We start from the raw sequence: 14064 nt of genomic DNA, 5'->3' as shown, positions 1-14064 counted from the left end.
TTCATCCAGGTGGTCACTTACTGTGGCGAGTTGTTTTTCATCCATCTTACTTCAGATATCTCATTTTCAAGGTTTTAAAGCTTCCAGCTTGAGTTTGATGGAATTTTGTAGAAATGTGTACTGAATGGTTCCCTTGCAATGTAGTGTCTAACATCATCATTTGCCATATCAGATAGATAGTGAGACCTCATTGGCTTTATGTTTAAATTAATTTAAAGTGCTGTATATTCCTTAAAGTTAATACAGTACAGTATATGTCCTCTGGAAGTTACTAATATTTCTATGTGGTGGACTTTACCCATTTATATTAAAGCCGTATACAGGTACAGTATTATTCTCTTCCTTTACTTCCCTTGACATGCTTCAACCTTAAATGGAAGTGATGCAGTAGTCATCTGTCAAAGTCACACCATTTTCTTTGATTAAGAGAAGTTTTCAATATTCTCAGTTAGGGATATAAATGTAGTAGCCATGGCTTATAATTGTTAAGAAATTTTATCCAGTGACATTTAGTACTGTAGTAGGTAAAAATTTAACCATCTGTGGAGTTGTGGGCACAATGTGTCATGAAAAAACTGAGTTTTTTTTAGGGGGATAGGTTCTCAGTGAACTGAAATGCAAGAACATGATAATAATCTTTGGATCACCAGCAATAACGATGATGTAAATTTGCATCCTGCAGGATGCCACATTGATCTTTTTCTTATTGCAGTGCAGTTTGTGTGTGGCTGTGTGTGTGTGTAAAGTTTTAATTACATGTTCTGCGGTCTATAGCGGAAGACTTTTTTTTTCTTGCATTACTATATAATTCGTAATGCTTTTTTTAAAGTTTTAAAAGTAGGAAACTGTATATTTAGTGTTTGTTGTTTATATAGTATTTTTGTTTTTACTGTATTTCTGTTTCAGGAACAAAAGAAAAACAGCATAATAGTTCTGGTAGGCCTTAATATGCAGCATCTCACTGTTTGTTCATTTTGGTCCCTAATTCCCCCATCATACTGACTGATCATAAATCACCAGCTTGGCACAAAAGCATGTTAACTGAACAGTTTGGAAGACTATACAAAAGTTCTTTTGATTAAAAAAGATATATATACAGTACTACAGGTATATCAGAAGATGTATGAATGTATGTGACAGTCCTGCCTCATACACCTCTTGTTTTAGTTAAAGATGGCTGCATATGGTCATGAAATGTGGAAACCAGGTATATCATATATCTGGCCTCACCCTTCCTACTCTTGTTTTAATGTTTGTTTTTGACTGGTTCTGCTCTGCCCACTCCATCTAACTTTTAAAAACAGTTCTTTGTGTTCTGCGATATGTTTGTCAGCCCTCAGCTCTTCATAGTGTTTGGCCATTGTTCCTCCTCATATTTTTTCTTGTGAAACTTATGGGATATTAGGAAGATGGTGACAAAATTTAACTATGGAATGTTAATCCTACATTAAAAAATGGAAGCTTTTATTCCATCTTTTAATATATACTGTAGAGTTTAGATTCAGATTTGATGTTCACATCTCATTGAATCTTTTGAAGTAAAATTAAGTAAAGTTATGTAATTGACATGACCAAGGGCAAAACTGACTGTAGATCAATTTGTCAATGTATAGTTAAGATGATTGTTGTGCAGAAGTTAAGGGAAGCTTGTGTAATATTTTTTCTGGATAGAAGACTAGTGTTACTGTGTGTGCACTATGTGTCTGAGTAGAAAGATTTTTGTCATGTGTCAGAACACTTTATTTTTTCCTAATAATTTTGCATGTCTAACAATAAATGGTATTTATTAATTAAATTTTTGTCTGACAGAGATTCCAGTTGGTAAGTGATGGAGCATTATAATGTTGATTTTGAGAATTATTAATAGCTGCTGTAAGATGGTAGAATGTATTTAATGTAGCTTATATGGTAAATTATTTGCAGAAATAATATAGGATTAGTATTTACCACAGTTTTAAGTGTATAATGACATGACATTGTCAGTAATAGAAATTGTAATGACTTTTTATGATCTTTAGATAATTGCATTGATATCCATTGTACAGTATACTGCATATAAGTACAAAGATAAACCCATCCTCTAATTTAGCTTAACCATCTTTGACAAAATAGAATGGAATATAATATTAGGCTAGGCTGTGAAGAGATCATTGTTTGTGAGTTGGGCTGTGTTGTGATGACCACTTAGGAGCATGACATATTTCTCTCCTCTTGACATGCTGTTCAGTGTTGTTGGTATCTTCTCCTAATTATTGTTGTTTTTACATTCAACCATCCATTTTTATTGTGATTCACTGCCATTATACAAAATTTATATCATGAGTTGAAGAATTTTTTTTTTACATTCATGATGTGTATAAGCTCCTATTCTAATGAAAAGGATGATTATTTTGATCTTCATTCATGATTATATAATTTGTGTGTTAACTCTAGATACACTCTTTGGGTATCATAATTGTTCATTTGGAAGTACTATAACTCACATAAGTTGCTCTCTTCACCCATTACAGTATATAGTTATGTATACGGTATATTGTAGTGTATACGATAAATGCAGGATCTTTTACGTTTACCCTAGAATAAATTACTTTCTTTTTTTCCCCTCTGGTGTGAACAGCACAACAATATGAAGGTATGAGTGAAGTGCCAGGAGTGAGTGGATGAACCCTCACTGTCTGAATTAGTTTCCCCTTTTTTCTCACGCTCACTCTAGTCATATGGACACTTGGGCCCGAATTCTGAGAGGATCTGAAAGAGAGGTGAATACTTGCGAGGCCTCATTCTGAATTATCTGCTTATTCTTTGTACAGTATAGTCAACAACAAAAAAGGATAATAAATCCTCAAGCAAGAGTTTGGAAACTAAGCTCTTCTATTCAATTATAAGTTTTTGGAATTCTGGCCTCAGTAAGGTGTTTCATCTGTTCCACTGACCTTGACATATATAGTAGCTGAACCTGTGTTGACCTCATCTGTGGGATCTATGTACAATTATTATAAGACTCAATCATTAATAATATTTCATATCCACAATTTATGTGTTTTTGATGATACATTTTGTTGAAAAATTACCTCGTTCATAAATTTAATACTCCTATAATTTGGGGGGCTACCATAGCTTAATTTGACCACCCGGCATTATACAGAATTCTTTATCACATGTTTTGAATGTGTACACATAGTTATTATCCAGTGTTGGAGAAAGATTCTGTTTGTCATTGTACAGAGAATGACCCAATGTTTATTATACGTATTCTTTACTTATATACCATTCAGATAAATTTTGTCTGTGCTCTAATAAAGATTCTTATCATTAAAAACAAAAATTAATGTAACATAAAATTTCTTGGAGGTTCAGCCACAGACACTAGCTATGTTGAGTGTCAGTGGAGGTAGATGAGGCTTCTTGGAAGTTGTGAGTTTGTTTGTGGTCACTGAGACTATAAATAAGGGAACTGACATTAAAGTTGTATTTTCATGAGACACAAATCACTTAATAATCATGGTTAACTTTTTAGCTCTGTTTTAATGAGTAATAGTTTTTGTTGAAAGAAACTTTGTAACTGTTTTCAATGTTTTTTAAAGTTCATTGGTGTTTATATATATATATATATATATATATATATATATATATATATATATATATATATATATATATATATATATATATATATATATATATATATATATATATATATATATATATATATATATATCAAAGATGGCAGATATTAATTGTCATCATCCCCATCATTCCTCTCGGTGACCAGAAAAGCTCTCAACACTTCATGCATGAATGCGGATATGACGACAAATGAAATGTACAATTTCATCTGTTTCTCTCTGCTCTTTGATTGTTTGGTTTTCTTATTTTTTAACTGATGACATCAATTATACTTTATTTTGTTTAATTATTTATGCTTACAATTTTTTTTTTTTATTCTGTATATTACCCTCAAATTCTCTGTCTTTTGAAATATTGAAACTATTTTGTGGATTTTACCCTTATTAATGAGTTGAATTCTTGAGGTTCAATATAGTTTGGAATCAAGTATTATGATACAATCATATGTATTAAAATTATTGGTTCCACAACCCATTGTTGTTTATAGTTGTGACCCCTCGGTGTTTATACTTATGCATAATTGTGAACTGTCATTGTTTATAGTCATGATCCCTCCTATTTTGGCTTAAACAACAGCTAGTAAAATGATTACTTATTATTATTTTATTATAGATTCATTTATTTTTTATGAGAAACTGGTGTTGTCTCAAAGCACTATGATGCCTCAAATGAAAGGAAAATATAATGGTAGTCACACTTTCCCCAAAACTTTCAAAAGATTTTTGGAATTTCCAGTTACGATACAATCTCTCTCTCTCTCTCTCTCTCTCTCTCTCTCTCTCTCTCTCTCTCTCTCTCTCCTCTCTCTCTCTCTCTCTCTCTCTCTCTCTCTCTCTCTCTCTCTCTCTCTCTCTCTCTCTCTCTCTCTCTCTCTCTCTCTCTCTCTCTCTCTCTCTCTCTCTCTCTCTCTCTCTCTCTCTCTCTCTCTCTCTCTCTCTCTCTCTCTCTCTCTCTCTCTCTCTCTCTCTCTCTCTCTCTCTCTCTCTCTCTCTCTCTCTCTCTCTCTCTCTCTCTCTCTCTCTCTCTCTCTCTCTCTCTCTCTCTCTCTCTCTCTCTCTCTCTCTCTCTCTCTCTCTCTCTCTCTCTCTCTCTCTCTCTCTCTCTCTCTCTCTCTCTCTCTCTCTCTCTCTCTCTCTCTCTCTCTCTCTCTCTCTCTCTCTCTCTCTCTCTCTCTCTCTCTCTCTCTCTCTCTCTCTCTCTCTCTCTCTCTCTCTCTCTCTCTCTCTCTCTCTCTCTCTCTCTCTCTCTCTCTCTCTCTCTCTCTCTCTCTCTCTCTCTCTCTCTCTCTCTCTCTCTCTCTCTCTCTCCTCTCCCTCTCTCTCTCTCTCTCTCTCTCTCTCTCTCTCTCTCTCTCTCTCTCTCTCTCTCTCTCTCTCTCTCTCTCTCTCTCTCTCTCTCTCTCTCTCTCTCTCTCTCTCTCTCTCTCTCTCTCTCTCTCTCTCTCTCTCTCTCTCTCTCTCTCTCTCTCTCTCTCTCTCTCTCTCTCTCTCTGAGATATGTGTGTTTATTTGTTATGCTTTAAATTCTCATTTGGGTGATTGAATTTTAACTCCTCTAACAGGTGTGTTTTGAGCCTCCTACAGCATATAACGTAATGATTCCCATTTATGAGGACCTTTTTCCTCACAATCTCAGTACTGTTTTAGAAGCCTCTCTAATGTATCATCCTTGCCATAAATTCATATACAATAGATAGGACCCTTTAATGTCCTCATAAAAGTTGCAGTTAGTGTCGTAAAATGTACCAAGTTATGTAGAGTTTGTTCATTGATGTAGAACTTGTTTATTTGTTGTAGAATTGCCACACATAATGTAGATGTTACAGAAGTACAAGAAAAGTACTGTACCCAATTTCTAAAGAATGTAAATCAAAGTGTACTGCTTGCTGTAAGTGCTGCTGTAGAACATTCATAGGAAATTTGTTGCTTGTTAAAGTACTGTGAAAAGTGTTTTATTAATGTGTAGAGAAGAGAACTCCAATGGTGTCAGTAATGCTTGTAAAAGAAATATATAAACATTAATCTGGCTGTTGTAGCACTTACATGAAAGTACACACAATATACAGTATGTCACTCACAAGAGGAGTACAATTTAATCACTGTAAAGTTTATCGCAGAATTTTCTTGGCATTAGTAGATGTGTTGGAGATATAAGAAAATCTTTTTCTCGACATCAGCAAACAGGATATGATTTTGCGAGTTAAGTTGACGACTGCCCATTGTACAGTGTCCCAAATTAGCTATACCGAAAGTTGAACTTTGAAATACTGTACAGTGCAGTATGTGAATAAGATCTTCTATATAAATAAATCCTTTTCATGTTAATCTAAGTAAATTGTATGATTACAGAATTTAATTGAAGAATATAATCAATCTGATTTAAGAATATCATATTTAATGGTGGTTCTGATGTAACAGTAAGTTTTGGATTATATTTATCAACAACTAAAGTATATGATTTATCACAATCAGAAAAAGGAATATGAAAATGTTCTTAAAAGAAGTAATAATGATCAGGTTTATGTGACTTGTATTTCACTGGTACAGTAGTATGAATGCAATGGAGAAACTTAAAAAATTAAACATTTACTCACATCCTTTTTGCATTTTGTAAACTAATATTATAAAGCTTAATCTAGGTGTTTGAATGCTTAAGTCTGAAGAAAACTTTTGTTTATAATAACACTTGTGTTGGATATTTAAATTATTTAAATACAAATATTGAAGAGGTTTAAAAAATTTTGTAGTAAATACTGTAGTGTATTGTTTTTATTAATGAAAACCCCTTACGTAATAATCCATGTTATTTCAGGTGAAGAAACTCCAGGATCGTGTATCCAAAGCCAAGGAAGAGGTGTCACGAGGGCGGGAAAAATATGAAATCTGTCTTCGAGAAATCTCCGATTACAACCCCAAATACTTAGAGGTCAGTCTTGTGTACACCCTGGCAGAGTAAAGTACGAGTACAGTACATGAAGTATGTTACTGTGGGTTCATAACTTGTCTTAACGTTAACTGGAAGATGTAGAATTGTAAAACACTTCAGTGTTCGTGCTGCAAGTCTCTGTGAATATGAAAATGTGAGGTGTAACACCAAACACCACAATATTATGATACCCCATGCAGAATCTTATACCCATACCATGAATATTAAGTGTTGTAATGACTTGAATTTATTGTGTTAAAAATTTCTAATTAAAAAATATGCAGTGGTCCCTCAGTTAACGAACACAACTCGTTCCACAGAGTCGTTTGTTAACCGAAAATTTCGTTAACCGAATCCATTGTTTCAAAGGGATATTGGGTAATTGGTTTCAGCTCACAGAATAGTACATACAAAGTAAAAAAAAATGTAGTAAAGCACTCTTACTTTGTGTTGTTTGTAGAAGGTTCCTGGTTGATGATGATGATGGGAATTAGAAGTGGGGGTGGAGGAGAAGGGAGAAGAGAAGGAAGTGGGGATGACAGAGAAATCACCTTTCAGGGGACCCATGCTTGATGCAGTAAATTCACCAATAAATTTTTAAGCTCACTAGGTGTAATTCAAGATTATTTTATTTAAATCAACACTGCACTGCGCTATACAGTATATTATGAATATGTTAACTAAATTTCAGAATGACCAATAATTTTAATGTAAAAATGCAAAAATATTTAGACACCAACAAAATCGATGTTCACTCCACTGTAAACAAAGCCAAACTGACGCCTGGTGGGTGAGTCAAGCGGCTGATGGGCGCACATAAAAGTAGTTCCCTGTACTGCATATATTTTCAATATGTTAACTAAATTTTAAAATGACTAATAATTTTAATATAAAAAATGCAAAAATATTAAAGAGCACAACCTTCTTGATATTTACTCCACTGGAAATGAATGTAAACATAGAACAGATAACTGAATTGGCAGACTAGCCCATCAGCTGATGCTCACAACAAAACGTGTTTGTCGTAAGGATTTCGTTAATCGAAGTTTTATTCTTTAACTGAATTGAAGATCCTTTTGGGTGGTAATTCGTCAACCGAAATTTCATTAATCGAACCGTTTGTTAACTGAGGGACCAGTTCAACATCAGAATGGAATACTTAAAAAATGTTCACAATAATTGAAGTTTGCAAATTAATCATGATAGACGAAATACACCCATTTCCAATTTGCCTTAAACTAAAGGCAAATTTACCTGTGAAATAGAAATCTTTTGAGATCATTAATATATTACTCAAGATATGTACAGATATGCTACAGATTCGTTTTGTTCTCAGAGTTAGTAAGGTGTTGATGACTAACATGAGCAGAGCCTTGTGCTGTGGATACATGCATACTTGTGTGTACCGGGGTATGTGTGTCTGTGTGTGTAGGAAACTTATTTTTTATGAACCTTCTCTGTAATCGCCTCTAAAAAAAAGACATGCACTGATCTTGATATGGGTTTATGTACAGTACAAGAGTTGGACAATTGTATTACATCATCCAGATGTAAATAGAAACTACTGGTGATTTTTACATGATTTTGCTAATAAGTTTAAAGAGGAATGATAAATAAAAAGGAAATAAATCATTCTATATCCTTTTGGTAGTGCTTTAGGAGCACAGTAAGGAAATTTGTAAGATATTAAATCTGAAAGCACCATTGTCATTTAGAGGTTGGAAACAAACCATTTGATACTGAAATAGAAAGATACATTTGAATTTCAAAGAATGGTATTTAACAGAATAATTTGGGTGATTTGTAGAGCATGTGTTGATAAGGTAGGACTAACAAATGTTATGTTCATCATACAGAATATTTTTAATACAATTCTGCTTACATTAATATTTGGAAGACTAGTAAGTAAGCTTAACAGGGATATCTTTTACTTCCCCAAACTTGCCATTATTGTTTATCAAATTTGTTTCGGTTCCTCTGTCAGGTATCTTGTAAAACTTTATTGGCACAATTCAACCTTTACTTTCTATCCTTTGTTTGGCATCTATTGTGAAAAGTCTTCTGTTTTTCTGGTAATTTCCTCCATAATGAAATATTATTCAAGACTGTTTCAGAGCTGTGACTATATTTAATACTTTTATTTTTTTCAGGAAATGACACATGTGTTTGACAAGGCACAGGAAGCAGAATCTAAGAGGCTAATCTTCTTTAAAGACATGCTTTTTGCCACACACAAATGCCTCAATATATCTAATGATCCAAGGTAAGCCTAATGCAAACTGTTTATAAGGTAAGGGTGTACACAAAGTCTTGCTGTTCTTCTTAACTGTCTCTTATGAGGTAATTACATATCTTAAATTTTTAGCAAAATGGCACTTCAGTAAATCCTTGCTATTCGCGGGTTCGTGAATCTCGATTTTGACTATTCGCGGTAAGCAGATGGTGGCGAGCTCACGATCCTCTCCCGCAATGCAACGAGTTAGCCCCACCCGCCCACAGTGTCTCCTCTCCCTCCTCTCCCTTTATTTGCCCTCAACCATTGCCTGCAACACAGCATCTCTTGTGTTGTACTCAAAACTTTAGTGTTTGTGGGAAATGGCCCCTAAAAGACTACCTAGTGTCAGTGCTACTGGAGTGAAATGTTGAAAGACCTCAAAGCCAAGAGGAAACAACTACCAATCACGATGTTTTTCAAGAAAGAACCAACCATTTGCCCAGCTGATTCATCTCCCTCACCTACTCGTTCAACTGCTGCCACCGCTACACCACCCAGCTCCCCACCACCCACCTCCCCACCACCCACCTCCCCATCACATGCCTCTCCACCACCTGCTTCTCCACCAACCACTACTCCATCACCCTCTTCCAACAGTGATCCTGATGATCTCCCTATGCTTCACTAACCAGATTTCATCCTACTGTACAGTCCACTTCATCAAGCTCCAAACTTCTACATACAAAGGAGAGTAGGATTGGTGACTTTGTTTCTCATACACAGTATAGGTATACAGTAGTGCACTAAGGGAGTATAAGTTGCTATTAGCGGTTTGGCCAATTCTTGCCCATTCCTTAGAACCTAATCCTCATAAATAGCAAGGGTTTACTGTATAGGTGTGATATATATATATATATATATATATATATATATATATATATATATATATATATATATATATATATATATATATATATATATATATATATATATATATATATATATATATATATATATATATATATATATATATATATATATATATATATATATATATATATATATATATATATATATATATATATATATATATATATATATATATATATATATATATATATATATAATTTTTTCAAATTTTTTTCACTTTATATAATGTGTAAATACTGTACAGGATTTTGCTGTACAGTATATAAAGACCATATTAATGTTAAAAAGGCCAGATAAACCAGATTTGTATTTATTTTTTCTGTTACTATATAATTTGATTTATCTTTTAGTTTACCGCGAATCTATGAGGAATTCAACCACACAGTAGCAAATGCCGACTATGAAAAAGATCTTAAATGGTGGAGCAACAATCATGGAGTTAATATGCCGATGAACTGGCCCTCGTTTGAGGTATGTTTGTAGTCTTCTTTATAAAAATTTTGCTTTATGATGTGTTTTGGGCATCAACTGTTAGTTGGTGTAATAGACTCATGTTGATGATGCTCTGTTTGACAGATGAAAAATTTATCCTTCTGCACTCACCAATGTATGAACTCTGTTTGGTGCCTTTATTGATGGTGGAGCAAATTCAGTGGACTAGCATCCTACTGATGGGATGGCTAATCCAATAGCTACTGAATGTTAAGAATCAGGGGATCAGCACCAGTCCTGCAACCTTGCACCATACCAACAAGAATTTTGTAAAAGCATCACACATAGACACACAGGTGACATTAAGTGTGTGATTTGTGTATAAGTATTTGTTCTTTATGATAATAAGAAAAAATTGTCATTTGGGAGACTGAAGAATGATACCATTAGAGTAAATGTCACTATGTTTTATAAATGCTTCAATAGACAGCATCACCTGAGTCTCTTACATTTACCTGGTTTACTGATGAGCTGATATAACTGAATTGGTGCTCTGTAATAGCTTATGGTAACATGTTAATATAGAAGATACTGTAGTTCTTGAATAAAAAAGAAAATGCTGTTTAAATTATTTTATACTGTAAAAACATTGAATTATGAAAATTTTATTAATTACCAATGCAGGGTGAGTGACATATGACAGGTTATTACCATTGATGTTAAGCCCTCACTCACACTCCATGTCAGTAATCTGCTCTCAGCTTGCCAAATTTTATTGTAAATTTGCTTTCTTAAAAGTAGACTTTGTGTGTGCTTATATTGCACTGCATTTTGCACCATATAAATTTTGTGTTATAATAATGGCATGCAGACACTTTACTGTGATCATTTGCTGATGATCGCTTCAATGACAGTTTTTCATGTTGGTTATAATGTTTGAAGTTTGCATGAGTAGTTTAATGTTTTAATATTTTAATGTTATTATATGGTTGTAGTAGACTAATCCCCAGTTCACTAGTGTTACTGTGTGAGTGGAACTTGCCCAATCTCCAGAAACACTTCGGTACACTGAAACTATTTACTAGAGAAATGGAATGGTGTTGTAAGTCAATTTAGTCATTGTTTAATACATTTAAAATTATCTATTCTAACATTGAGGGGCTAATATACCCACATTGTAGTTGTCACTGTGACCTGCCTCTGGACTTTGGGTATACAAAGCTTAACAAATATTGTTATTCTATACAGTTTCATATGCATGGAATTATTTTCTGTTAGAAATCAGGTGCATTAGTAATGAAGTTTAACACATTTTGTAAATAGTTGCAGTATTCATAATTACAATATTTGGGGCCTTGTTGTGGAAGGAGAGAGTACTATTATGGAGTAGAACACATTTATTGGTGCAGTAAGAATGAATGAATGACAATAAGTAGATGGACCATGTATGTGTGTGTTTGTGCATGTCTGTATTTACCCCAGTCACCCAGCATTAAGTGGGAAAGAGCTTTTGAAAAAAAATAATCGTAATAATAATAATAATAACAACATACACGTTAACACTAGGTGCAAGTAAGAACTTTGAAGAAATTTGTATGTCTTTTAAAAGGCACTTAATAATCTGTTCTTTTCTCTCCTTTTAGCCTCAACATCATTTTCACAAATGTGGTTTAAATCAAAACCCCTATCCTAAAGTCCTTAAAATATGTCCAGGGACTAACAAATTCCACATGAGCTTGTGCATCATTTTTGTTATCTCGCCATAGTAAGTTGAGTAGTGAGGTGAGCCATGTCTCCGTTCGCACTAATTGCTAACACACCATCCTTCGTCCATGTGTGGAGATAGGGCAAGATTAAATAATGACCTTGTTTGACGTTTGAACTAACATGATAAATGCTTTCCAAAATTGTAGTTAATGCTTATACAGCTTTGCTCTGTCATCTTGAACCACCAGTGGACCAATACATGACTTTGTGTGGCACCACTGTGACTTGAATTTCATTTTTCCTGCATTGTTTTTTTTACTTTTTTTGCTCCCGTGCATGTGCGTGCAGGAATATTCAGAAGAATTCCGCGACATTAGCAGCAAAGGCAAGCGCAGTGGGCAGATCCCCGAGGGAGCCATCACTTTGCTGAACCAACGCACCGTCGGCGATGACTTGCCAGTAATACACCTCACTGTTTCTCTCATATTGTTCCTTATATCTTAATCAACAACCTACATCTGTTTTTTAAACACTGACAGTCTACTTCTTTATTTATTACTTTTATACTGTATTCTTGTTTTTCGTTGACTTTCAATAATGTTTTGAAATATCCTTGATTTTTGGTTCCTGTCCCATCTGATTCTTTGTACTGTACATCATATTTCAGGGCCATCTCTTCTTTAGGTGAACTGTACTGTATTTGCTTCTGTTCTTGGAATGATTATGTTGGTGTCCTTGTTTAGTTTTATGACCTTAACTCTTCACTCCTAGGTGCAACTACATCTTTGCCTTACCCATTGTTCTGCCTTATTATTAAATCACATTTTTATCCAACATGAGCTTTCAAAAATCAACAGTTTAACACACAAGTTGTTATTAACATTGCCACTAATATCTGTTACTATGCATCACCTACTCCATTACATTACTTCCCTGCTGTCAACCCAGCTAAGTATATATTCTTTAGAATTGTCAGATAAAATCTTTAAGAGACCTTTGACATATTCTTTTGACTGTCCTACTCCCCTCTCAAGTCTGTATTTGACATAGAATGTGACCCTGCCACAGACACTGACTTAGGTAACAAGAATCATGAAGCCCCTATCTTATTGCTGCTTATTATTCATAACCTACCTGTTTGGTTCAGTATCTCATAGCCTACTGAACATTTAGTGCAGGCATAAGATTACTGTACTATACTTCATTCATTGTACTAAAGCATTCCAGTTTCTGTTCCCTTTTCATTGCTAGATAAATTCATCACATAATAATGTTTTCAAAGTGATACCAGGTTTGTATGCAGATGAACCCAGGTATTGAAGTTTTACATAATTTGTTTTTATTTATCTGAAGTAGTGCTTTTTTCTCTCCTTTTTACATATCCCCAATTCCATGGGAGATAATACAAATTAGATCTTATTTTGCATATTCAGTTTGAATTTGGACAAACTACCCATCTTGAAAGATGACCTTATGGAAACCCTGTCCTTGAATGATAGCCGTTTGGAAACCCATGCCTTGAAAAATTACCATATGGAAACCCCTCCTTGAAAAATGGCCATATGAAAGCTCATCCTTGAAAGATGACTATTTGGAAACCTTTTCGTTGAGATGGCCTTTGAAGAACCACTTTCATGAGATGGCCATTAGGAAGGAAATACCTTCCTTGAGATGGTCATTTGGAAAACCTTTCCCCGAGAGAGAAAGCCAAGTTCAGAAAAGTCTCCAATCACATCATCAAGACACAATTATAACATTACATAGCAGTCCCCCATTTTCTCAGCTTTACAGCGGAGTCCTTCGCCTTTTCAGGCTTATGTAGCAGTCCCTCACTTACTCAGTCTTACATAGAAGTCCCTCACTTAGTCTTACATAGTTCCTCACTTACTCATATGTGACAGCCTTGAAATCATCAATAAACCCTTTTATGTTTATATTTTCCATCACTACATATTCCTCCTTCATGCTAGACCCCATTAGTGCAATATATTAACTAGGGGCTTCGTACTGGAAGTGTTCCCAAAATTAAATAGAATGACTAAAATGGATGCTGTTATCAAGAAGCTTATTGCTAAAATTGTTTCAATTGCTATAGTGCTTGACATTTAGCTTGCAACACCTCATATGGTCCTGTACATCACCTCTTCACTGTACAGTGGTCCCTCGGTTAACAAACACAATTCGTTCCAGAAGGTCGTTCGTTAACCGAAAATTTCGGTAACCGAATCCAT

The 14064-nt window shown here is 34.4% G+C and overlaps 1 protein-coding gene across 7 annotated transcripts in view; it reads left to right on the top strand.

The window, feature by feature from the left end:
* LOC121854910 (protein kinase C and casein kinase substrate in neurons protein 1-like) overlaps positions 1-14064 on the top strand; it is a 75169-nt gene that overhangs the window by 34700 nt on the left and 26405 nt on the right. For 3 of the 7 annotated variants that reach the window (XM_042349715.1, XM_042349719.1, XM_042349714.1), the window contains exons 6-11: positions 907-936; positions 2618-2632; positions 6436-6549; positions 8700-8812; positions 10045-10165; positions 12182-12292. In XM_042349715.1, coding sequence (XP_042205649.1) covers positions 907-936; positions 2618-2632; positions 6436-6549; positions 8700-8812; positions 10045-10165; positions 12182-12292 — 504 coding nt within the window. The remainder of the gene's footprint in view (positions 1-906; positions 937-2617; positions 2633-6435; positions 6550-8699; positions 8813-10044; positions 10166-12181; positions 12293-14064) is intronic. The other 4 variants (XM_042349717.1, XM_042349716.1, XM_042349720.1 and 1 more) reach the window with 4 other exon arrangements.

This window comes from Homarus americanus, unplaced genomic scaffold, assembly GCF_018991925.1.
Source record: "Homarus americanus isolate GMGI-L3 unplaced genomic scaffold, GMGI_Hamer_2.0 scaffold16716, whole genome shotgun sequence".
In the NCBI taxonomy this organism is placed as follows: Eukaryota; Metazoa; Arthropoda; class Malacostraca; order Decapoda; family Nephropidae; genus Homarus; species Homarus americanus.
The sequence above is the reverse complement of the archived record's forward strand: the minus strand, read 5'-3'. Positions and strand labels throughout refer to the sequence as shown.